General features: G+C 46.1%; 1 protein-coding gene across 3 annotated transcripts in view; it reads right to left on the bottom strand.

Moving 5' to 3' along the window:
- Nucleotides 1–9,562, bottom strand: part of IRF4 (interferon regulatory factor 4) — a 49,564-nt gene extending 40,002 nt beyond the window's left edge. The window contains exons 1-8 of one of the 3 annotated variants that reach the window (XM_065052526.1): nt 9,364–9,494; nt 7,468–7,765; nt 6,824–7,010; nt 5,919–6,007; nt 5,215–5,356; nt 3,327–3,434; nt 1,682–2,035; nt 300–470 (exon numbers count right to left, since the gene is read on the bottom strand). In XM_065052526.1, the coding sequence (XP_064908598.1) occupies nt 430–470; nt 1,682–2,035; nt 3,327–3,434; nt 5,215–5,356; nt 5,919–6,007; nt 6,824–7,010; nt 7,468–7,671 (1,125 nt within the window). In that variant the 5' untranslated portion in view covers nt 7,672–7,765; nt 9,364–9,494 and the 3' untranslated portion in view covers nt 300–429. Of the gene's footprint in view, nt 1–299; nt 471–1,681; nt 2,036–3,326; nt 3,435–5,214; nt 5,357–5,918; nt 6,008–6,823; nt 7,011–7,467; nt 7,766–9,363 lie in introns of those variants that run through there. The other 2 variants (XM_065052527.1, XM_065052525.1) reach the window with 2 other exon arrangements.
- Between the last annotated feature and the right edge of the window lie 12,995 nt (nt 9,563–22,557).

Genomic DNA, 22,557 nt, shown 5'->3' with positions numbered 1-22,557 from the left:
GTGCTCCAGTGCAGTTTTCACTGCAGCACCCAGCTCCTCAATGGGGTCCTAACAACTGTGGCCCACAGCAGTTTTGCTTCTGCTCCTTTCTCCACTGTTCCAGATTTCCTCTCCTGGTAGAGGTCTCCTGTCTCTCTTCCCAAGGAAGCCCTGGTTTCCTAAGCAGAGAACCCCAAAGCTTGCCTACAGTCTGGGACCTCACTATATTCAATTAACATGCAGGTGTGATACACCCATGGCAAGTCACTTACACACCCAGCTGAGCATCCACACATGCAAAAACTCACTTTGCACACACCACAGACTATGACTTCAACCACATGCTTGGGTTTGTGCAGGCATTGGTGCATAAGTAATTTAGGAGGGGAAAAAAAAAAACTATTGCTTGAGCTTATCTTTGGGGTTAGGTGTCTAAAAAGAGATGTCCTGTCAACCGTTTGGAAGAACCCAGAGTACATCTAAAAAAACACCTGAGAAAAGGGAAAGGGATTTCAAAACCATAATCAGAGGCAGAATTATGCATCTTTAAATTAGCATATAATTGAAGCCCAAGCCAATAACCTGACCTCAAATTCCCCTTTTTAACTGTCAGTTTTCACATCCATATGACATTTCTCTCATTAAATCCATTTCTTGCTGTATCACTCTGCTTGGACAGTACATCAGCATTGGAATATAAAGCAGTCTAAAGCTGTTGGTTTGTGGAGATTTTTTTTTAAATTTGCAAGGCATTATTCTCCTAAGAAACTCATACCAGTGCTGATGCCCTGTTCTATGGGAAAACACACCAAGCCACAGGCACTCAGTTCACCTGTAGCGATGCCACACAGCTCAAAAAAGCAGCAGTGTATTCCTGCTGCTCAAGTTGTCCTCTGCAGCAATGACCAGCTCCCACCAGTTTCTCTGAGTGGACAAATTTCCTCCTTCTAACTGCTCAGAAGTGCTGGGAAGTGGGGTTGAGGCTCTGCCTCTTCCCTCCACGAGCTGGAAGGAGAAGGTGTCATGCTGAAGCGTGTCCTTGTCTCTGTACTGATGCTGCCAACTGCCCTGTGCAAAACAAGACCTTCCCACATTGCTCTGGAGAGGTAACGCATCTTCCTGCTTAGAGCAATCCCTAAACTCCAAAGCTTGTGAAATCCTCTTCACCTCCCAAATGTCTTTTAAACACTGGCACAGACTGAAAAGGAGGCTTTCTACTGAAATTCATGCTGATATTTGTATACTCTGAGCAAGATTTCAGGCTCGCTCTAGGTCAGATTGAGAGCAGCATGAGTGCAGACCACAGACCTACCCAGGACTTAGACTAGCAGATCCAAGATCAGGACCCACTTTCCTCTGTCACTCAAATACACAGAAAGATTATTTTGCTAGGTTCCTCCTTACGCTTCTTAAAGAGATGTGAGGTTTGGGGTATCACGAGCTGAGCATCCATTCATTCCTGCTGGTTTGTGCAAGGGCATTGAATGTGCGCAGAGAGCAGAATTTGACAGGATTATTCAGGAGTCAACTACCTCTTATTCAGGAGTCAACTAGCCCTTGACTGTGCTTTCCCAGAAGAAGTGAGGAGTAATTCTTACTGTAACTTGAAAGGTAAGACAAAAAGAGCACTCTGGTAAAGCCAGCATGGACAGTGACCAGGTGACATCTCCAAAAATTGTATCAAAGCCAAAGTGGGAATTACCTGCCAAAAACTGCTGAGTATCGAAAAGCTTGCATGTTTGGTCCCGCTCCAGCTTGTTGGGTCGGTCACTGCAGAGCGCCAGAGGCCCATCCCAGTAGATCCTGCTTTGGCAAAGTCTCTTAGCATAGAGGCCATCAGGTGCCATCCACAGTATTACTCCTCGTTCCAGGTGGTTCAGTAGTTTTTCTATGTTCTTCCTCTGACCATTATCCTCTGGATAAGGGAAGATAACTTGCTCCAGGCTGCTGACCTCATAACTTTGGCCATGGGATATCCTACAACCTTCAGGACTAGAAGTTGTCACTTCCTTTACCAGTATTTCACGGTAATATAAGCAGATGTGGAGCCGACAATCTACAAGGAGAAGAAAAAAAAAATCACTGTGATACATTAGTATGAATGTTTAATGTTTCAGATCTGTACTAAGGCCAAGAGACAGGTTTGTGTGACATTTCCAAACCTGGTGGTCACAACCACTCAGATGACAGGCTCACATTAGCAAAAGTCATCTAAACAATATAAATACTGAAACTTTTGGGGCACAGTAGCATGAATGCTCTCTTATCTTAATTACGGGCTACCAATGTGGGAATTTGGTAGGAACTGATGCCCTGCAAACTTCACATTTCCATTTAAAACTCTGCACATGAAAAGCTGTTGTTTGTCACATTTTCCAAATTCACGTCACAATTAAACCCACCAGCTCAGTACACTTCCTCAGATTTAATCAGGAAGTAGCTATATTTCTCCACAGATTTTGCATAAAAGAGGCTTCTGCACAGAGAACCTGTGATCTTGCATTCAGCTGCCTCAAGAGAAGCAACTGTTGTCTCCAGCTCCACCAAGGCTGCACCCAAAATCCCCAGCCTACTTTCAAATGGCCATTCAGTCAACTTGGCTGACCCATAAGAACTTCCACAGCACTGAATATATTTATATAATATGTGTGTGTGTATAATATATGCTTATATATACACATACACAAACACACACAGATACATGTATATACAGACCCTGACTCAGAAGAACGACCCCACTCAAGAAACCTGCCAGGCATTACATTAAATGTTTATCCATTATTTCTATGAAAAGCACATTACCACACCTTTTCCTAGAGTCATTCAGAAAGTCCCCCAGCATCTGGATGTGTGCAAACCTGGCTGAAATAACTTTTCCTTTTCTTTCCTGAAAGCCTTTTTTTTCACCAGGATAATGGAGCAGGGCAAAGCCAGACGGCACCAGATGGAGCACAGCAAGGTACCCAGGGATCACCAGCTTTTGGGGCGGCTCTTCCCAAATGAAAAAACTGAACTCAAAGTCACTGACCTCCCAAAATTTCCCAGTTTCTCTGGGGAGGCCTGATTTGGTGGCTCACCAAAGCAATCCGGCACAAACACCATGAGCACTTCCATTAAGTTTAACCACAGTCCCTTGATCCCTTGGAGCTGGGGCTACAAGTGCTTATGTATCCTAGCAAACAAAGGTTTAAGCTCATACACTGATTTCATTAATTAAAGAGGTTTGTTTGGGGCTTTTTTTTCATCTTTTTTCTTTTCATCAGAAAGGAGAGACATTGCCAGGTCAAGTCAGAAGTGGGAGTCTCTTGTCAAGCTCCCCAGAAACCCCGCAGGGTCACGGACCTTACCTGATAGGGCGAGGGCTTCACCAGACCTTATGCTTGGCTCAATCGGGATGCCAGGAGTCTGGGACTCAGGAGGGGCACAAGCATAAAAGGTTCCTGTCACCTGACAACCTGTTTTCACAAACAAAAGTCAGTGACAGCTGCCTAAATCCTGAAAGAAAAGCTTGGGCAGAGATCATAGCCATGCAAAAGCAAGATTTTCTGGGTCCCACTAGGAACTCTCTTCCCCGCTTCTTGAAAGAGTCTTTTTTCCCTGTTCTTCCAGGTATGCCAACTCTACCAATTTCTCCAGATGTTATTTGGACTGTATTTTTATTTGGGTCTGCATAAAATACTCTCTTAGCATTTCAGCATTCCCCCTAGTACTTTTTCCTTACCTAACATGTTATTGTATTCTAGAAATAAATTACATTTTTAACTAGACCATAGTGCTCTTAAAAGTGGCCTGCATTAAAAAAAAAAAAAAGGAATTTTATTAAGGACTAGTATAATAATAAAGCTGGAATTAACACTGTTTAAAAAGTAGGTGAAGAAAATTGTGTTGCAGGAGGTTATTAGGGTTTTATTACCAGAACTATTACTAGACTGTTCCAAGAGATGCCTGTCAGTAAGTGGATTATCACATAGGCAATCAATGTTTTCCTGTTGTTTCTTAATGTCAATGGAAGTCTCAGGAGGCTGATGCAAGTGACTTGCAGACAAGCACACACTACCTTTCCCAAAGGCAGAACCCAGCACGATCAGGAGCTGGAGTGATGCGGATACAAAACACCCGTATCTCCTGGAGAAGTCTTAGAGCCCAATGAGAAACCCAATACCAGCCACTAACATCTGCCTCTAAATTCAGCAAAGTGTCTGAACATGTGTTTAGCTACTGCAGGGGACGTACTTCAGGGCAGAGTTCATTCAGCTTGCTACCTTGATTTTTTATTAGCAAACAGCTTGAGTAAAAGCAAAAGGATTCTTCCTTATAATTCCAACAGACTGCCAGCAAAAGTTGCAGTGCACTGAGCATTTACTTTTTAGCAGACCTAAAGAAACAGAAGTTTATTTCTCCATACCAAACCTCTAGAGAACTGTCCTCAGATAAAGTAGGATCTGCTCTAAGAAGTCCCTCCTCGCTTCCCATCCTTTCCTGCTCTTCTGAACCAGCTGCTTCTCCTTATGAAGCAAATGCTTGTGTCCTCAGGTGAGTTATCCTGCAAGGGTCTACAGCAGACAGTTCCCTTTCTCTTATGTTTTATCCCCTGCAGGCTTCAGCATTACCAGTTTTCACAATTCAGGCTTTTTCCTAAGGATGCAGAGCTTGGAAAGCCATAATTATGTGAAGCTCTGGTACTGCAAGATCTTCGGGGAAGAGAATGTCCCTTTATTCTGTTTCTGTGGTACCAGCCCCAAGAGAGACTCAATCCATGACAAGTTGTCCTATTGCCACAGCACTAAAATAAAGTAATAATTTCAGCTTTCCTCTTGGGAGAATAATGCCATTCTAACCCACAAGGCTGGAGAGAAAACCTCACTGATGCGTGCCTCAAAAGGTCCAAAATCAGAAAGCAAAGCTAAAGAGCACATGTTCCCATTTGGGGTTTTTGAAGGGGTTGGTTCCCTTCTTTTTGCTTAGGGCTTTTGAGACAGCTGAGGACTCTTGGAGGCTGACTTACATCAGCTCAGAGGACTGCATAGCCCCACATCACTCATATGATGGCAGTGAGAGCAACGGCCAGGACAAAGGCTCTTGCCAGGGGCCCCATGGCTCTCTTTGAAGAGAGCCCAGCACTCCTTTCTGGCCACTACTGTTAATTCCAATGAAAGCCATGAATAAAAAACCTGAAATCTGCGGTCCTTCTAGGTGATCAGCCTCAGCAAGCAACACTAAATGGCAGCATCTTACCATTTTCACAGCCAGGCCCTTGCCAGTGATGACTGCGAGCTGTGAAGGGGACACTGGCGCACGGGTAGGGGATGTCGGGATGCGGCTGCTCCGGGGCAAAATCCCTCCAGTTCCGTTCATGGGGCACCATGTAGTTCGGTACCTATTAGATTTAACAACGTATTATTTTACTCAGCAGCTGTCAAAATTAATTCTACACATTGCATCAGCTTTCACATTTCAGGTCCTTGATTTTCTCTGCCAAAGCCCGTGGTGGTCTAAGCATCACCCAGGCTACACAAATGGCACTTCGCCACCACCACCAGTGAGGCTGTCAAATGAACTTCTCACCACTGGTGTAAATAATAAGCAGGGTGGAATAACAAAAGGCAGTCAAAGCATTGCTGGTAAATGTCTGCTTGGAAGAACAAGGCTTCAGTGGGTGCTTACATTCTGGAACCAACAGAATGACAGTGCACTAACATCTTATCGCCTAACAGAAAAGAGCTATTACTCAGGAATAAACAACACCAAGGGAAACTGACTGCCCTGTGGCCTTACATGACATTAGAAAAGCTGCTTCTCAGTTTCTCAGTTTTCATAATAAAGTTTCTTCCCAGAGAGAACTAGAGAGCCACGCCAGAAAATACAGACACAGCACAAAGCACAAAAATGATGCTGCTCAATGGACAAGCATCAAGCAAAATGCGTAACTGATGTTATACCTGAGATGGTAGTGAAGTGTAAGGAGATGTTATTGGAAAGGGATGGTTCATCATTAATGGCTGTTCCTCCATGCTGATCTGTTTTGCACCTATGCTCACCAGAGGAATAAAAATAAATTATGTCAACCACATCTTCAGGAAATCTGAAATTCGCACGTTAAAGACAAATCCATACAATCTGCTTTTGTACAAGCAGAGGACTAAAATGCACTCTAGCACCCGTTTGGGACAGGACTCCCAGCCCTGCACTGCAGGCAGCTCCTGGAGGCAGTCTGTCCTGCTGGGGTCCCCAGAGTCCCCCAGGAAAGCCCAGCCATAGAGCCATAGCTGGTGCACCATGATGCCCTGCCCGGGCCCTGACAAGCCTTCGCCTCCCTCAAGCCCTGCCTGGTGCCAGGGACTTCTTGAAGGGCAGGTGCTGCCCCCAGCCTCTGCCCATGGGGGCTGCAGGCTGGGCATCCCTCGCTCCCAGATCTTCCCCCTGCAGCAGTTACCTACTGTCTGGCTCAAAATGCTTCTGCTTTTCTCTGTATTCAAAATCTACATCCAGCCAGCAATTTTATTTTTTTTTTCCCTGTTCCTTCAGCTGCTTGCTTGGCTCTCTCTGCACATAACTGACAGGGAGGCTTCATCTAAAAGAGCAACTCCTCCAACGATGTGCAGGGCGCCTGTCTGCATCCTCTGCAAGGGCTCCCTTTCAACGCTCTGACTCAAATGCCAGCAGTCCTCCCGCAGACACAGCCTCTTAAGTCATCAGAACAAGCTGCACTTGAGCCCTGCATTTCGGCTCCTTAAAAGACTTTAAAAGACTGCAGGGCTATTCTGGAAAAGCACGCTTCAGTCCTCATATGCTTACAATGAGACATATTCACACTCTGTTACACAGGGAATTTGAGACGATTTACCTTTTTTAGCTCCTTCTGGCACTATTCTGTACACTTTATAGGGATCTGAGATGTCCAGCTGGCTTCTCTCCACTAGTTCTTCAAAGTCATTGCTCTTGTTCAAAGCACACCTTAATCTTGTCTTCCAGGTAGGGGGATCTGGCTTATCAATGCCCTCTCTGAACTTTCCTTTAAAAAGAGCCCAGGCCTGGAAAGATTTCAAATAATCAAAAGAACAAGAAAAAAAAATCAACTACAAGCTATGAGTCCACAATGTTTAAAACAGCATATATGTTTGTGCTTATATGTACATGAATTTACTCCCTACAGGTTTAGGCTGAGAACAAAGCAGCATGGTGGGGTAGGAAAAGAGTTTAGCAGGCACAAGGAAAGGGAGAAAATGATCCAAGATTAATGTGGAAACCGATGTGCTGCAGTCCCACAAGCATTTAGCTCCACATGGAGAAGCGGGAAAGGACGGGCTGTCTTATCCTGCAAACACAGGGGACACCAGGACACAGCCAGGGCCACCAGCCAGGCAGCAGTGGGCACTCAGAAGATCCAGTCTGCAGAAGTGGGGATAGTGAGGGGCCACTGCAGCTGCCTCCGGGCATCCCTCCTGCTCTGGCTAGGTCCCACAACCCCGACTCTGGGCTGAGACCTACCTTGAAAAGGGCAGCATCCTCCTCGCGGTTGTAGTCCTGCTTGCCAGCATGCTTCCAGGGGATGCGGAAGATGCTCTTCTCATCGTTCTCCCACACCAGCCCTGGGTACTTGCCACTGTCTATCTGGTCAATCAGCCACTGGCGGAGTTTCCCATTGCCGCAGCTCACCGAGTTCATCCCGCACTCGCCTGGCTCCAAGTTCATGCCACTCGTGTCAGGAGTTGTGCGGGGTGGGTTTGGGGGTGCCTCAGCGAGCCCACCTCTCTGCACACACACAAGCACCGGCTTCTCTGGGGGGCTGTGGAGGAGGGGGAGAGAGGCAGGATGGGGGAGAGGAAAACCCACAGGTCATGAACGGGCTGTAGTCCCTGTGTAGAGCCCTGCCTGCAGTCCCCTGTCCCCAGTGCCACATATATCACACCAAATGACAGCTACAGGGACAGCTATGAGGATGGGGGGAGTGCGGGAACCACGGTACAGAGCCTCAGGAAACCAGGCACAGCCCCCACCAACCTCCGCAGGTACCGCTCATGCTGCAGACTTTGACAGACTTCCCCCCTGTCCCGACACTGTTTTGCATGAACACACATGGGTTGTTGAAATTTTCATCGCAAGTGACTTAGAGCATAAATTCCCCATCCTGCTCAGAGTTCAACTGGGTATTTACTTTTTCACCAAAGAAAAAAAATTGCATGAAAATGTATTTGCACATGACAGTGCACATATGTAATGTTAGATACATGCAAAGAATTTGGAGAGCTTCTTCACATGCAGTTATGATTTATACAGCATCTAACTATAACATCAAAGTAGTTTTCACAAGCTCATTTAAGCAAGACACATTTGAACACATGATGTCCTACACATATTTACCTCTCCAACTGCTCCCAACACACATATATAGTAACATTCAAATCTATACATTGCAAATACCTAAACGCGGAAAGACACCAATCTACAGAGCCTGGCACTGACCCCAGGGACACAGGAGTGTGCAGGCAGCCACACAGAGCCCCAGCTATACACAGAGGTGCAGACACGCACTGGAGTGGATGCGCACCTGCTGGAAAGGTCCTAAACTGAGGAGACTGACACCAGTGATGGGGATCTGGCATTAGCTTTGTCTCATTGACCTGAAAAAGTGCTTGAATGACCAACAGCTTAGTTTGGTGTGTTTTTTTCCCTACATCACAGCTAATAAAAAAGTCACTCCTCACACACAGTCTTTGCCTCTACACACAGGGAGACCTTGAGAGATCCCTTGTATGACAGGTGCACACAACTGTGGGCAAATGGGCAGCTCCACAACCCTTACAGCCCTCTTCAGCTGGGCTGTAAGCTGGTGTCCCCTCAGACACCAAACCCATTCCCCCAGATTCTCCCCTGGCCACAGTGAGGTAGCCAGGGACACGGCCTCCCCCGCGCGTGGTCTGCTGAAGACCACGGAAAAACCCCCCAAAAAAAGTCCTTTTCACCCATTAGACAAAGCATGAAGCAGATCCCCTCTACCCGCTGATATGACCCTCCCCGGGCAGGGGGAACCGTCAGGGCCGAGGGGCGGTGTGCACCTTTACCTCGAGAGCAGATAACAAGGCGGGTTTTTTGTTGGTTTTGGGTTGGTTTTTTTTGCTTTAAATTAGGGAAAAAATATTGTTTTCCTCAAAAAAAAAAAAAGGCCAAATGGCTCGCTCAAGTGCCGACAGCACCAAGAAAATCCCAGAGAGGGAAAAGCCGAGGTGCCCGCAGAGCCCACCCGTCTCCCTCCCCGGCCCGTCGGGTCCCGCGGCGGAGCCGCTCTGCCCGGGGGAGAAGAACGGAGCGCTGCTGCGGCCCGGCGGGCGGACGGGGACCCGGGGGGACGGACGGGGACCCGGGGGCTCCGTCGCCGCCGCTTACCTCTGTCGCGGCGCTGGGAGCGGCCTGGGAGCGCCGGCTGCCGGGGCGGCTGCTGAGACGGGGCGCACCGCGACTGGGCCGGCGGCACCGGGAAGTTTCTTTATATGATGGAGGGCGCCGTGCCCGCGCGGGGGGAGAGGCGGGCCCCGGCCCGGAGGTGGAGCCGCCGAGGGGAGCGGGGACTTTGCGAGCTGGAAAACATCTGAGGCAGTGACACATGCCCATTGCTGGTAAACATACGCCGCGGGGCGGGGGGGCGCACAAGCCGGCGCCCTCTCTGCGTCCGCGTTGGTATTTTTTTTTTAATCTATACATACAGACACATACACATAAATAGCATGGGGAAACTCCTACCTATGTTAGCCAGGCGGCTTTTACTGTAAAAGACCCAGCTAGCTACACCCACCAGAAACGTACTAGACGGCGCCGGCCGAGCCCCCGGGCGGCTCGGAGAGACGGCGGGGGCATTCGCCCACCCACGCTCTGTCCGGGCCGGTACCCCCTGCCCGCCCGCCCTGCAACCCAACCCAGCTCTGCCCGGGCCGTCAAGCCGGGATCGCGGAGGGGGATGAGAAACGGCCCCCGAGGTGAGGACGACAGCAGACGGGTTTGGGGCTCGAGCGCTCACCCGGCGAGACTGCCCCTGCTTTGCAGCCCCTAAAGTGTGAATGTGGGGGGACAAGGCGAGGGACAGCGAGCCGGGATGGGGCGACAGCAGCCGGAGCCGGAGGCAGCCGCCAGCCCGGGCCGGCAGCGGCTCCCGCCTCTCTGACCTCAGGGCTGCTCCCATGGCAAAGCCCGTCTTAAATACCGGCACCAAAGCCGGGGCTGGGTGCTGGGGAACCCAGTCCCTCGCCTGCCTGTGAAGTCCCCTGCCCTAATGTGGTGGGAGCCGGGGAGGATGAAGGAGCAAGGTCCGGGCTTGCATGAAAGTCTTTCTTACCGCCTTTCGGGTTTCAAACACGTGTTTCATGCCACGACACTTTCTTGTTGTTGTACGGTTTTAACGTCTCCAACACACATCCACATCCTTTCTGCTGTAACGTATCAGATCAAAAAACCAGTCATCGCGCGCTGTGCTGGCAGGCTGCCGGTGTGGAGGGTACACACAGAGTTTAGGATATTAATTGCAAATCTTCAACGCCATCTTCTGAAATTTAAATGTAATTATCGCCACATTTTGAGGGAGAAGTGAGAAATGCAGGCGTTTTTAGATATCAGGTTTATAACACACCATCCATCCTCTAAAAAAAAGAATTGGCAGTACCTCTCTGAAATCTTTCCAGTCACGAGTCAAGGCACCTTCAAAACATTAAAATATATCTCTGAGATTGGAGGTGACTGCCATCATAAATCAAGACGAGCAACCACGGCTTTACCAAAGGCACACGAGAGTCTCTCTAAAACTCCAATTTTGATTCCTAGGGGAAAGACTGTCTGGTATTCAGAGCACCAACTGTAATTTCATGAAGTATAAAACCATCTTGACATGTATCACTATAAAACAAACACTTTAATGCCTTCTCTCTTTTGCAGCTTTTCAGACAGCAAATTTTGGGCCAGTGTGAAATATGCAGATTTGGTCGACATTAAGTCAAACCCTTCAGGTGAAAAAAATCATCTGTCTCAAATGCTGGAGAATGTTTTTTAAAAAGTAGTTGTTCTTGTCCAAAGAAATCCATGTAGAGATAGAGAGGTAGATAAGTTAACATGTTCAGAAATCTTTAAGAGAAGACAAAATTAATAATAAAAAATCCAGACAGTACATACGTGGGAAATTACCTGGCTGGGTGGTCAGCTGCTGTCTTTGTGCAGCAAGAACTCTGTTACAAAACTGTCTCCAGTTGCTTAAATTTTAGAGGGGATGCTTAAAGCCAGACGCCTACATGCACACTCCAACTTTGCAAATAAGTCTTCTCATCAGTAAGACATGCTAATCTCATTAGCTTTGCTGACTTCATTACTCAGGGTTTCAGGACATCAGCCATTTCTGTTTAAAATGGCAAAAAAATTTAGGACCACCATTTTAGTTTGTGAAGTAGAAAACTCTGATCGATAACACAACTGTGGTGTCTCCATTAAATGCTGCAGCAATGCGCTGGTAAACTTTCGTTGGGTGCTTTTTGCATATGTGGAGAAATGATTCCTCCCTAACCAGCCTTGCTGGTGATCTAAACATTGACAGTACCTCAAGCCTGTTCATTTTTTTCTAGTGCTTTCCACACCATTGTGAGTGCCTGTGCCTTCAAACCTTACCCAAAAGCCTCGCTGCCTTCGTGGAAGTTTTCTGTGTCAGTGACCAAATTGAAGTCCTCTTGTGAAAGCGCTCTTGTGCTGTTTAACCACCACAGTCAGCGCGGAGCCCCCTGTTTTTCGCGCTCTTAAGGTCACGCTGACTAAAGGCATGCCAGGAAAAGTGACTGTTTCTTCTCAACAGTGGCTTGCAAGCCCTCAGTGCATAGAAAGCTGGCTTCTGCTTTCACCAAACCCCTCTGAAGTCCCAGCTGACTCACCTGGGAATTGCACGCAAGGCAGAAAAGCAGAGAGACACCAGCTCAGTCCAATGGCTGGGGGCTCTCTGAAATGGGTCCCTACAGAAAGGAGCAGTGCTGAACCAAAGGGCACATGTATTAAATGCTTTTGCACTCAGGACTTTACTCCTCCTTTCCTTCAGAAAACTTGCCCTTGCTTTGGGTGCAGTCTCTCCTGCCTCACTAAAAAAACAGCAGATGAACCCAGTCTCTAAACCAGAGGAGCGTGTTTGAGATACGCCGGAGGCACTATGCATGGCAGTGGAGGCTCTCTGAGGATTGCTGCTCCTTCAGGGGCTGGCTGTGTACTGGAGACCACAAAATCCCCCTGGGCACCAGCACAGGAGGAGTTCCTCTGTGCAGAGGAGCAACCTGCCAAGAAGGAGAAGGGAGCACCTTGCTCCCATCTGGGCTGAGAGAACTGCACTGGTTGCTCTGGCCATCCACCTGCCTGCAGCTCTGGTGGGAACGTGTTTGTGATGGCAGGTGGCTGCAGCCCAAGCACAGGACGAAAAGCACTTAGTAGCTGAACTGGCAGCCAGCACAGACCCACCAATGAGCAGGAGCACAGCAGCGAGTGAGCCCCTTCCCCAGCAGTCCCCAGCAGTCCAGCTCTGGGGAAGCCTGACCAGGGCTCTTCGGGAAGATCATAAAGCTTGTGTTGGAGCCCTTGACAAATGACACCAGAAAATGCATTTTCAAAGCAGATTAAGCCCCTGAAAGTGGTTTTGAAAAGCCCAGAAATGTCTGCCTACAATCTTTATCTGCTCCAAAACCCCTTTCCTAAGATGGAGGTGTTTGAAATGCTCAGCATCTTGCTGTTGGCACCCATTTCCACTGGATGCCTTCTTCCCCCAGAAGTCCTTGTAAATCTCTGGCTGCAGATCCCTGTTCAGACCCCAGAAGCAGCACTACTAAAGGCTCACAACCCCACGCTTCAGGCAACAGCTCTGAGGCACGGGGTTGAGTTCACAAGTCACACAGCAGAAAGACCTCTGTGGATGGCGTCGACAGAATGCAGAGACACCGTGGAAATTTGGGGGAGATTCACAATTACATTGATTTATTCCAGCAAATCACTTGCTCTATAAGCAGTCTAATGTGAGTTGCAATGGGTGACTTTAAGCATTCTCTGTTGTGGTAACTTCTGGTGTCATAAGCGCTCCCTTCTCATTTGGGGACGCTAATGGCAGTTCCTCTATTTAAAACAGTGAATCCTGAAATGGTATAAGTCTATCATATATCTTCCATTTTACTAATTACACAGTCATTTTAAACTGTTAGAAATAAAACAAACCAGCAAGTGTGGCCATGTCTCTGTAGTTTTAAGCAGAAAATTCTCATGGTCCAGTTCTGATAATCTTGGGTGAATTCGGTGTACATTTTGTTTACTTTTCACGTACTTCCCCTCCACTTCATAGCCAAGAATATTTCAAAATGCCTTTTGCTAGGCTTCCTTCATGCCTCTGTACATCAACCTGTGCCTGGGACTGAAACAGCCTTTCACCACACATCCTAACACCTGAGATATCCTGCAGCTTTCCTTTGGAGGTTGGAGTGTGCATCCAACCAGTGTAGCACACAAATAGAAAGGAGCCCTTCCCTGGTGTTGGATCACCAGGTCAGGAGTTAGAAACCCTGAGCTGACACCTTCACACCTGCTGACCAACAGCAAAATTTTTACGGACTTCCCCCTCCTCAGGGCCTCCTGGTTGAGCAGTAGGCTGCTTGGGCAGATAGTGTTGGTGATAGGCAGCTAATGGTGTTTTCTTTATAAATCGAGGACTGGAGGGCTATGTTGCTGGAACTGGGGGGCAAAAGGCTTCAGCAGTGTAAGCATCACCGCCTCATCCACACCTGCCAGCTGTTCCCCAAGGGCTTGGGTTCCATCAGGCACCTGAACGGAAAGAAAGGTCACACCATCACCATTGCACTGCCAGAAGTGAGAGCTCTATCAAGAGCAGCACTGCTTGCTGGGTGCTGGAGACTGTTTTGATAATAATGTAATTGATATATTTACATCTAATGGCACTTCCAAGCATTTGTTTGTTTTGTTTTGTTTTTTTTTCTGGAAACCAGAGGTATTTCCATGCTTCTCCTCCGTCCTCTCCCCCTTTCTTTTCTCTCTCCTATTTACTCTCTTCACATCTTTTCAGGGATCTCTGGTTATTCTTGGATCATTATTAACCCCCTTCCCACCAGCGCCCCAGTAACATTTCCATTTTCCCAACCACCATGCTGAATTGCTATCTACGATCCAGAGAGGTACAACTGAAGAACCCTTTTGTGACCTTTCTCTGATGCTTTCCAACACTCCACATGTTGGCTGGGAAAGGAGATACAAGTAGAGTGTGTCTGACAAGCAGATTTCTGAAATGAGGAATAACTCATGTTCAGATTTATGGACTATTTTCTTCCATACACAGAAATGTGTGAAAAGCTGTATGACTTGGAAATAACCATCCTAAGATTGCGTATCCTTGAGGGCAAAAGCTGCTGGAGGGTTACTAACATAGATTTGTTTCTATTGCTGGTACAAGAGGTAGTTAATAAATACCACTGGCATCTGAGGAAAATACCAAGTGTCCTGAGCTGGCACAGAGAAGCTGAGTGTTAAAGAAGGGGTTTTCCTTTGGGAAGCCAAAGGAGAAAAGACGAGTATGACGGATGGGAGTTGGGTACTGCTCCAGTGTCCAAACTGCTTGTTGTAGCCATCTGGAACCACAAAATTTGAACATTTCTGGGCTAAAACCAATGGGAGCAGTGGGCTTTACTCTTGAGGTGTTCTAGGTTTTATTAATTTTGTAAAGGGGAAAAACATTAGATTTTGTGTGCCTGCACATGCACACACATGCCTGAGTTTTGCAGGGTGCTGGTAACAACACAGATTTTGCTAATAAATCTTTTTTAAAGCTCATTCTGCACTCCCTGAAAAACCACTGGGCAGCTCTTGATCAGTGCCTGCTCGTCATCAGTCCAAGCACGACAAGGTGGAGCTCCCTGAAAATTCAAGAAAAAATCACCTGCAGTCAGGTTTGTGCTGGATACACAAATCTGATGATCCCACCAACATGAGGAAATGAAAACATGTGAGAAAGTGGTTGTGAATCAAATCATCAACATTAGGAATAAAAAAAATACTGAGAGTTTGTTGCTGCATGAGCAAGAAACTGGACTTCTTGTATGGCAAGTTTGGATATGAAGTGCTTACCCCAGAGTGGCATCTTTTTCCTATTCTCTTTTCCCGCATTAACTCCATTTCTGACAATGGTGTCATCCTCCCTCCCCATCTCCCCAAAGCAGTTCAACTTATGCTAGTCCAGTGACTTTCATCAGCAAGCAGCAGCTATGCATCTAAAAAAATTGAAAAATTGGGGAAAAAAAATAATGTAAGTACTTTTCAAATTGTCCTGGTTTTGTTAAAAAACAAGTTTCTCTTTCAGTGAATTTTGCCTGTCAGCTAAAGCTTCATATTAGCTGCATTTTCCTGGAGAACCAGACACATGTTTTGGTAAACCTAGCAATGGAGTGCAAACTTATTGATAATCACGGATGGACATCTCGCGAGAGGGGCGACGAAAAACTGGTGACCAAGAAACTGACCAACTGTGTATAACATTCCATTCACGTGAATACTTCATATAAAAGTGGGAGATCATGAGGATCTCGTCCCTTTCCCTTTTTCCTTTTCCCTTCTGCTTATGGCCGACATGAGGAGAGGACCTTGCTAGTCGTCCCTGTGAACTGAGGCCTAGTGACAGACTGAATCCAGCTCCAGTTGGCTGTAGAGTCCAATCCAGGACTTTGGTTGCCGGCTCTGCAGTTGCTGAGACTTTCAAGATTGGTTTTGTGTATTTTGTATATTTTCTCTATTCTTATTAGTAGCATTAGTAAAACACCTTTAATTTTTTACAACTCTCTTCTCTCTGTCCTTCTTTCCCTCCTATCGCCTCTCCTTAGTGGGAAAAGGGGAGAGGGAGGGGAAAAGGGGGAAGTGGGGGGGAGAGGAGGTTAACAATACATCTAACAGGGTTTTATTGTCACCCTGCAATCTAAACCCTCGACACAAATATAAAAGGTGGTTGCCATCACTTAATAAAGTGGATTTCTGAAAATTTCTGAACAGATACACAAATGTAGTTGTGAAAAATATGTTCACTTTGTCTTGAAATACTGCATTTAATGTATTGAAATAATGCATTTAATTCACAGGCAGCCATTGCATATTCGTTATTTACTCTCACCGTCTGAGCAGCTGAGGTGTTGATGAGCTTCACCTCTCTTCCAGCTCTCCCCGAGGAGTTCAGGTGAGGGAGGGAGCCGTCTCCTCCAAGAGATGAGCATCACAAGGACCACAGGCAGTTGCTCACCTGGTGCTGAAAGAAAATCTCTGTTCCCATCTGCTTCTGCTCTTCCTCATTTCTTTGCTTGTTGGCATTTGGTTGAAGAAACCAAAAGGTTCCAGCTTTGTGGAAAGGGGAAGCACTCATTTTTTAAAAAAAACTCAACTTTTTATCAGGCACCATTTCCATTCTTTAAAACGTATTATATTAAATAGCAGTAAGTATCAGTACCAATCTCTGGTTTTTAAAGGATCATCCCCCAACACAAAAGCTTTGGAAAGATATCCTATCTTGATGAAGTCTGGGGAGGGTTCTGGCCCTTAAAATAGAAACATAAAGCTGAATCTGATGTATTGCTGCAAGAATTTTAAATTCACAATAAAGAAAAATCACCACCGTGGAGAGCAGAACAGGAAAAAAAAGCCAAACTTTTCCCTGACTACTTTTAAAAAAAGAATAGAGAACTTACTTTAGAGAAAACATTTTTTTAAAATTCTTCAGTTTTCATATGAAAACTCAAAATCTAGTGTGTTTGATGTTTGACAAACCAGAACAAAAAGAAAAATCTGTTAGAATTCTCTTTTCAAGACTGGAAAACTTTATGTGTTTTTATTTGGTTACCACAAACAGAACATTTTATCAAATTTTATGTTGGTGCTTTCTGGTTGGTTTGCTTTTATTAAAACAAAAAAATATTTTCCAGTGCCCTCCAGTAAACGAGTCAGCCATCTCTGTGTCATGTTTGGTGCTTGCCAGGAGGTGCTGAGAACAACCTCTCCCTTAATTCTAGTACTTTAAGACTCACATCTCTGCTGGGTGGCTATCAGCTATTAAGGACTACCCAGCACTGCTGGTGTTGAGGGAAGGAAACGTGCTCCATTGCCAGCGATGTGGGGCACAGCATGGCCATGTGTCCCCCACTCCCTGAAGTAACATGTCCATCATGTCCATGCTACACTTTATTTTCTAAATCCAAAGCATAGGAATGCCATCTTTTTTTTTCAATATCCAACCTTCTTTGGAGTAAAAATACAAGGTGGACAGGGGTTTAGATTTCAAACCATATACCCTCCTGGCCAGATTTCTTCAGCTGTGTCATGTCCTCACAGCATTGCTCATAGATGTAATTTACACATTGCACTTGACTGTAGATATGCCGAGCGTGGCCATCACTGACAAAACCCTTTATTGCATCTTAATCACAGACGTTAAACCAAGCTGGGGATGATGCCTCACTGGGGTGGAGAAGCAGGGCCACTCCAGAGGTGGCACCCAAACTAAATGTGATTTATTACAGTGAAGGACAAGGGAAAGGCTGAATTCATGCCCTTGGAAAAACTCCCTTTTTGGAGTGCATTTCCAGACTGAAGGATATGCAGGGAGGGTCTGGACCAGCTGTTGTGGGAGTGGGACAAGGATGCAGGTGGTGATGGGGTGGCTGCCAGCTGGGCACAGGGGCTGGGGTCGCCTCCAGGATTGCTGTCTTGAGTCCTTTCCTCCAGCAAAGCAGTGAATTTCCAGGAATCTGGGGAGCGCTGAGCACCGGCTGGCACGTTGGTTGATTCCTGCCATGTTTTGGGCTTCTCAAGGGCCTGTGGCTGGATGACACCACCACTGATGGACTTCCCATCATGTTGTGAGAGCCTCATGCCCAGTGGAAGGGAGATGGCCAGTGTGACCACTTCAAATATTTTTGTTTAAACAATCTTTGCTGGCCTTCATACCAGCATAAGGTAAGTGTTGTGCTTGAGTGCATTTGTATTTAAGTTCAAACCCACATTGTTTCCTGGCTTCAAAAGATCAGCTTGGTTTTGTATGTTTTGGTGTTGAGGTTCCACTTCAAAGAAAGTGAACTGCAAGGAGCCCAGTTAAATCAGAAAATGACTTGGGGAGGGAAAGGATTAGGGTGATGCAAGAAGAAAAATCACTGAAAACTAAACACTGAACAGTAAAAAAGTTTCAGTTTTATGTCCTTTTGAATTACAGCATATTTGTGAAAAGCAATGTAAAGAGGCAATTTAGATGATAGAGAAAAAGACTCAGAAAGGTGGGAGCTTTGTGAAGTTCCACAAAAAACATAGATGCAGCTGCCGCTGAGATTTTGCTGCTTTAAAGAAACTGTGAGTCTTTCCCCTTATCTGTGGCCATTGTAGGGCAGAAATCACTTGTGGCACATACAACGTTTTGGAAGGAAATGTTTTAGAGACCATATATATAGCACACCCTGTACAATTTCAAACATAATTTGATTTCATCCTATCTTGATTAGTGAGGGGTAAATCCTCAGCCTGAACTTACTGAGCAGATGGCGATGAGATGCAGATGGTTGTGAGAAGGAGGTGGTGGCAATGGTCTAGCAGTTTGTGTTACCTTCTTCTTTTTGATAAACAAAAGAGGAACTCACAGCCCCAAAGGAAAAATATTTAGTGAGCAAGGGAGGCTATAATTTAAGGTATTTAAAGGGAAAAAAAAATTCCACTTATGAATTGCTCTTCCTTAGTCAGCAGCACAACCTGCCTGTGTTTTTCTGTTGAGGAGAGACCTGACTCGTCATTCACAGTGGCACAAGGCAAGTTTGGCTGTGTGCTAGAGGGAGTGAATGTGAGCCATAAATGAATGTACAGTGGTACTTCACTTTGAAAAGAAGTGGGTCAGACCTATTAGACGGTCAGAAGAATGATTTAAAAGGAAACAAGTCTTTGTAAACAAGGATTTCAGTGGAGGGCGAGAAAGGGGGTTAGCAAGTACATCCAGTCAGAATCTCTCCTGCTATCAATGATCAGTCTAGCACGTACATAAATCAGTGAACGCTTTCTAAAAGTTTTCAAAAACATGAAACTCCTTCATTAGCTGCAGCATCACATGCAATCAAACATCACCTTACAGCACTGTGCCAGATGAACTGCTGGGTCCTCAGCGGTTTCAGCTCCTGTGCTCGGATCGTGGGGCAGCACAAAGCACTCAACAGGCCAGCTGACCTGGATGGGGGCTTTGGTACAAGCTTTTGCAGGAGTGAAATCATCCTTCTATGGTCCTGTGACACTGGTACATTTGTGTTGCAGTCCTCCTTGCCAGGTGCCTTTATAAATGAGAAGGAATGGGAGCGTGGAGGGTGCCTGATGCTATAAAGTTTTGATAAATTGCTTAAAGTAACCTGTCCCTCCAGGGAAGTTAGTGTCTTTTGGCCTAGAGCTGCTTTGGCATTGGTTTTCCACACCATGGAGCAGGTGGAAGGGGCACCATCACCAGGCTTCTCCTTCTGACTGATGGTTGATCCCCCCAGGCATGGGGCCAGGTGGAACAATGACGTTGTGGCGGGGCTGCCCACAGCTCAGCTTGTGTTGTGCCCCATGCAGGAGCCAGCCTCATGTAAACCTGCCAGGGAGGAGGTGAAAGCTGGAGGCGCAGGTGGTCTCCATGGAACAGGCGTGTTGCTCCAAGGAACGTGCTGCTGTGGCGAGAGCCATGGCTGCATCGCTCCTCAGCTGGGCAGGAGGCACATTACTCCCCCACAGTCAGTAAAGCCTGATGGAGGGAGGCTCGAGGATGCTTCTCCTTCCTCAGAGAGCCTGGTGGCACGATGTTCATAAAGCCTTATTTCCAAAGATACTGAGAGTATACCATAATCTGTGAAGAGTAAGCAAACACCTGGGTGATGGAGGATAAACCTACTAAATGTGAGGAAAAATACACAAGAGCTGAAATGTTGTCAGATGTCAGCAGGAAACTTCACAATATTGTGTCTTGGCAGTTTTTGGAAAAGTCTCCTAGAACGGTGAATACGTGAAATTATAGTAAAAATACGCTATTATATTACATAACCTCCCATCTTTCTCCACTCCAGATCAGAACGGTTTTGGGTATCTCCACATAAGGAAGGGCCATGATAATTGGAGCACAGCATCCATGATGATCTTGTCAGGAGAATAACATTTGGGACTCAGTGAAATTTAGGCAGAAGAAAATCTTACGCCAGGTGCTAGTCTGCATAGGTGCTGGCAGGGAGAAGCAGAAAAGCCCTGCACAAGTGTGAGTGTGTGCACACATGTCCAGAGGGTTTTCTATGGGCACCATTTGGTTTTATACCAGCTTGCTTCACAGAGGTTGAAGCAAAGTACTTTGAACAGCAAAGGGGAGATTTACAAAGGGAGGGAGGGAAATTTTCAGTGGTGGTGGGGTGCTGCTTACTTTTCAGTGGTATGGAAAAACTCCCTTTTTAAAATGCGTTGTCCACCTCACCTTTTTTTCATTTTATCTCAGGAAAATTCTTAATATTTTCTGAATTTCACCTGACCATTGATGCTGGCCCACACTGTCTTCTGAGGAGTTAACAGCTGCGGCGACTGTTAACAGCTGATGCAGCCTGGATGGCCTCTTGCATTAACTTTAGTACCAGGTTGCTCTTTTCTAATAGTGTAAAAAAAAAAGAACTCTGCATGCATGGGTACCCTGGGTTAGCATGAACAGGAAGGATATTCTGAAGGGTGACTTACTAGCATGGGCAAATGCTCTCCTTTTGAAGCAAAATAAAGGTTTTCACATTGTCACTGATGCAAGCTTAGCCGTGCACACTTCCACTGAAGGTGCTGCATGCTAGAAAACACCACGAAATTCCCTCACCCACTTAGCATTACTCATTTTATTACGTAAGTTTTATTTTTTTTTGCTGTGGATTGGGTCAACAAATACTGTGCCTGCTAAAAAACAAACCAACCAACCAACCGAACCAAACCAATCAAAAAACCCAAACAAACAAACAAAAAAACCCTGTCTGTTGTACTTCTTTATAGCAAACACAATTCTGGCCGGGAGTGAGCGGGAAGGCACAAGGGACTACTGGTCGGGGCAAGAGGCTGGCATGGGTAACTTGTCCCTGCTTTTCCTGCAGCACCTCGGGCCATTGTGGGACCGTTCATCCCTCCTCATTATCACCTCTGGGTGTTTCGACCTGGCTGACTTAAAAAGGCCTCCAAAATCCCCTTGAAGTGCCCCTAAGCTCTTATTGCTAGAGAAGCATACAAATCACTCCCAATGGTTGCCATAAAGAGCGTATTATCAAACCTGCAACATTTTAAAGTGCTTCTGACAGTTTTCTTTCATAGACATTTTGTCCTTGCAGATGGGTGAATTTATTTGTGATACTGCAATGGCATGAGATGTAACGCGATTTCATCTTATATAAGGCAAAATCCTGTTACATCCCTCAGTTACTACATTAGCCCTTCCACCATGCTGGTGCTGCAGCTGGTCACCTGGAGAAGCTGGAGGAGAAAATAAAAAATAATAAAATAAAATAAATAAATGGCCACTTGGTGGCCTTAACAAACTGCTACTCAAAGCACCGAAAACCAGATTCTACTGCTACTGAGCTCCAGAGGAGTTTCCCCACTGGCTTCACTGGGGGCAGAGCGTCTGGGCCAGGAGCTGCCTGTGACTGACGGACAGACGGTCCCGGTCCTGTCAATGCAATGTGCTGCCTGCTGCTATACTGCCCAAGCAGCTATGAATTATGAGGTTTCCCTCCCCAGCTGCAAGGCAATGACTTTTTAAGAGACGTTTATAAAAGGACAAGCAGCATAATTTAAAGGGATGCGGACAAAAATCCCTGCTGGCACAGTGCTTCTTGAGTAATGGCAAATATTCTGCATAAAATGACACACGTATTGGGGCTTCTGAGGCATCTCTCGGATGAGGATTATACTGGCACAGTTACTTCCAAGCCTCCACAGCCCTAGTAGCACCGTATTACTAGAAGCAGTCACAGGACACAGTTTCAGTAATGTTATACCTTATACACCTAAACTCCAGGCTGAAACCAAGACCAATATCCATTTAATGTGTAATATATCTCAATATGTCAGAGAGAACAATGTCCGTATACTCCAATAATCCTATGTTTGGGATAGGTGTATGTTTCCACATCAGACCGTCAGATCAAGTCCTCTCTACTAAGGACCAGGGAGCTCCAAGGACTGGTACTTAATTTTCATAAGGCAAATGAAGGTCATACAGTATTGTTGGAGAAGCAGCAGTATAAGTTATCTTCATTAGGGAAAGAAAAAAAGTAATAATAATTTAAAAAAAAGAGAAGTGTCTGACAGAGACAGGGAACTCAAGAACATAATTATTGCTGCCCGAGGCTCATTTGGGAACCCATATTACAAGGGCTGCTCCATCTCTGCGTGGGACCAATTCTTTCCTCTTCCCTCAAAGGTCCCCTTGAACTAAGTTCCCATAATTTTGACAGTCACCAGAGATTGAAACGATCCCTTTGGGAACTCCTAATCTATAAGTTTATGTTTGAAAATATTACCTCACAT

The sequence above is a fragment of the Columba livia genome, chromosome 2, assembly GCF_036013475.1.
Source record: "Columba livia isolate bColLiv1 breed racing homer chromosome 2, bColLiv1.pat.W.v2, whole genome shotgun sequence".
Taxonomy (NCBI): domain Eukaryota; kingdom Metazoa; phylum Chordata; class Aves; order Columbiformes; family Columbidae; genus Columba; species Columba livia.
This window is presented reverse-complemented; position numbering and strand designations above follow the sequence as displayed.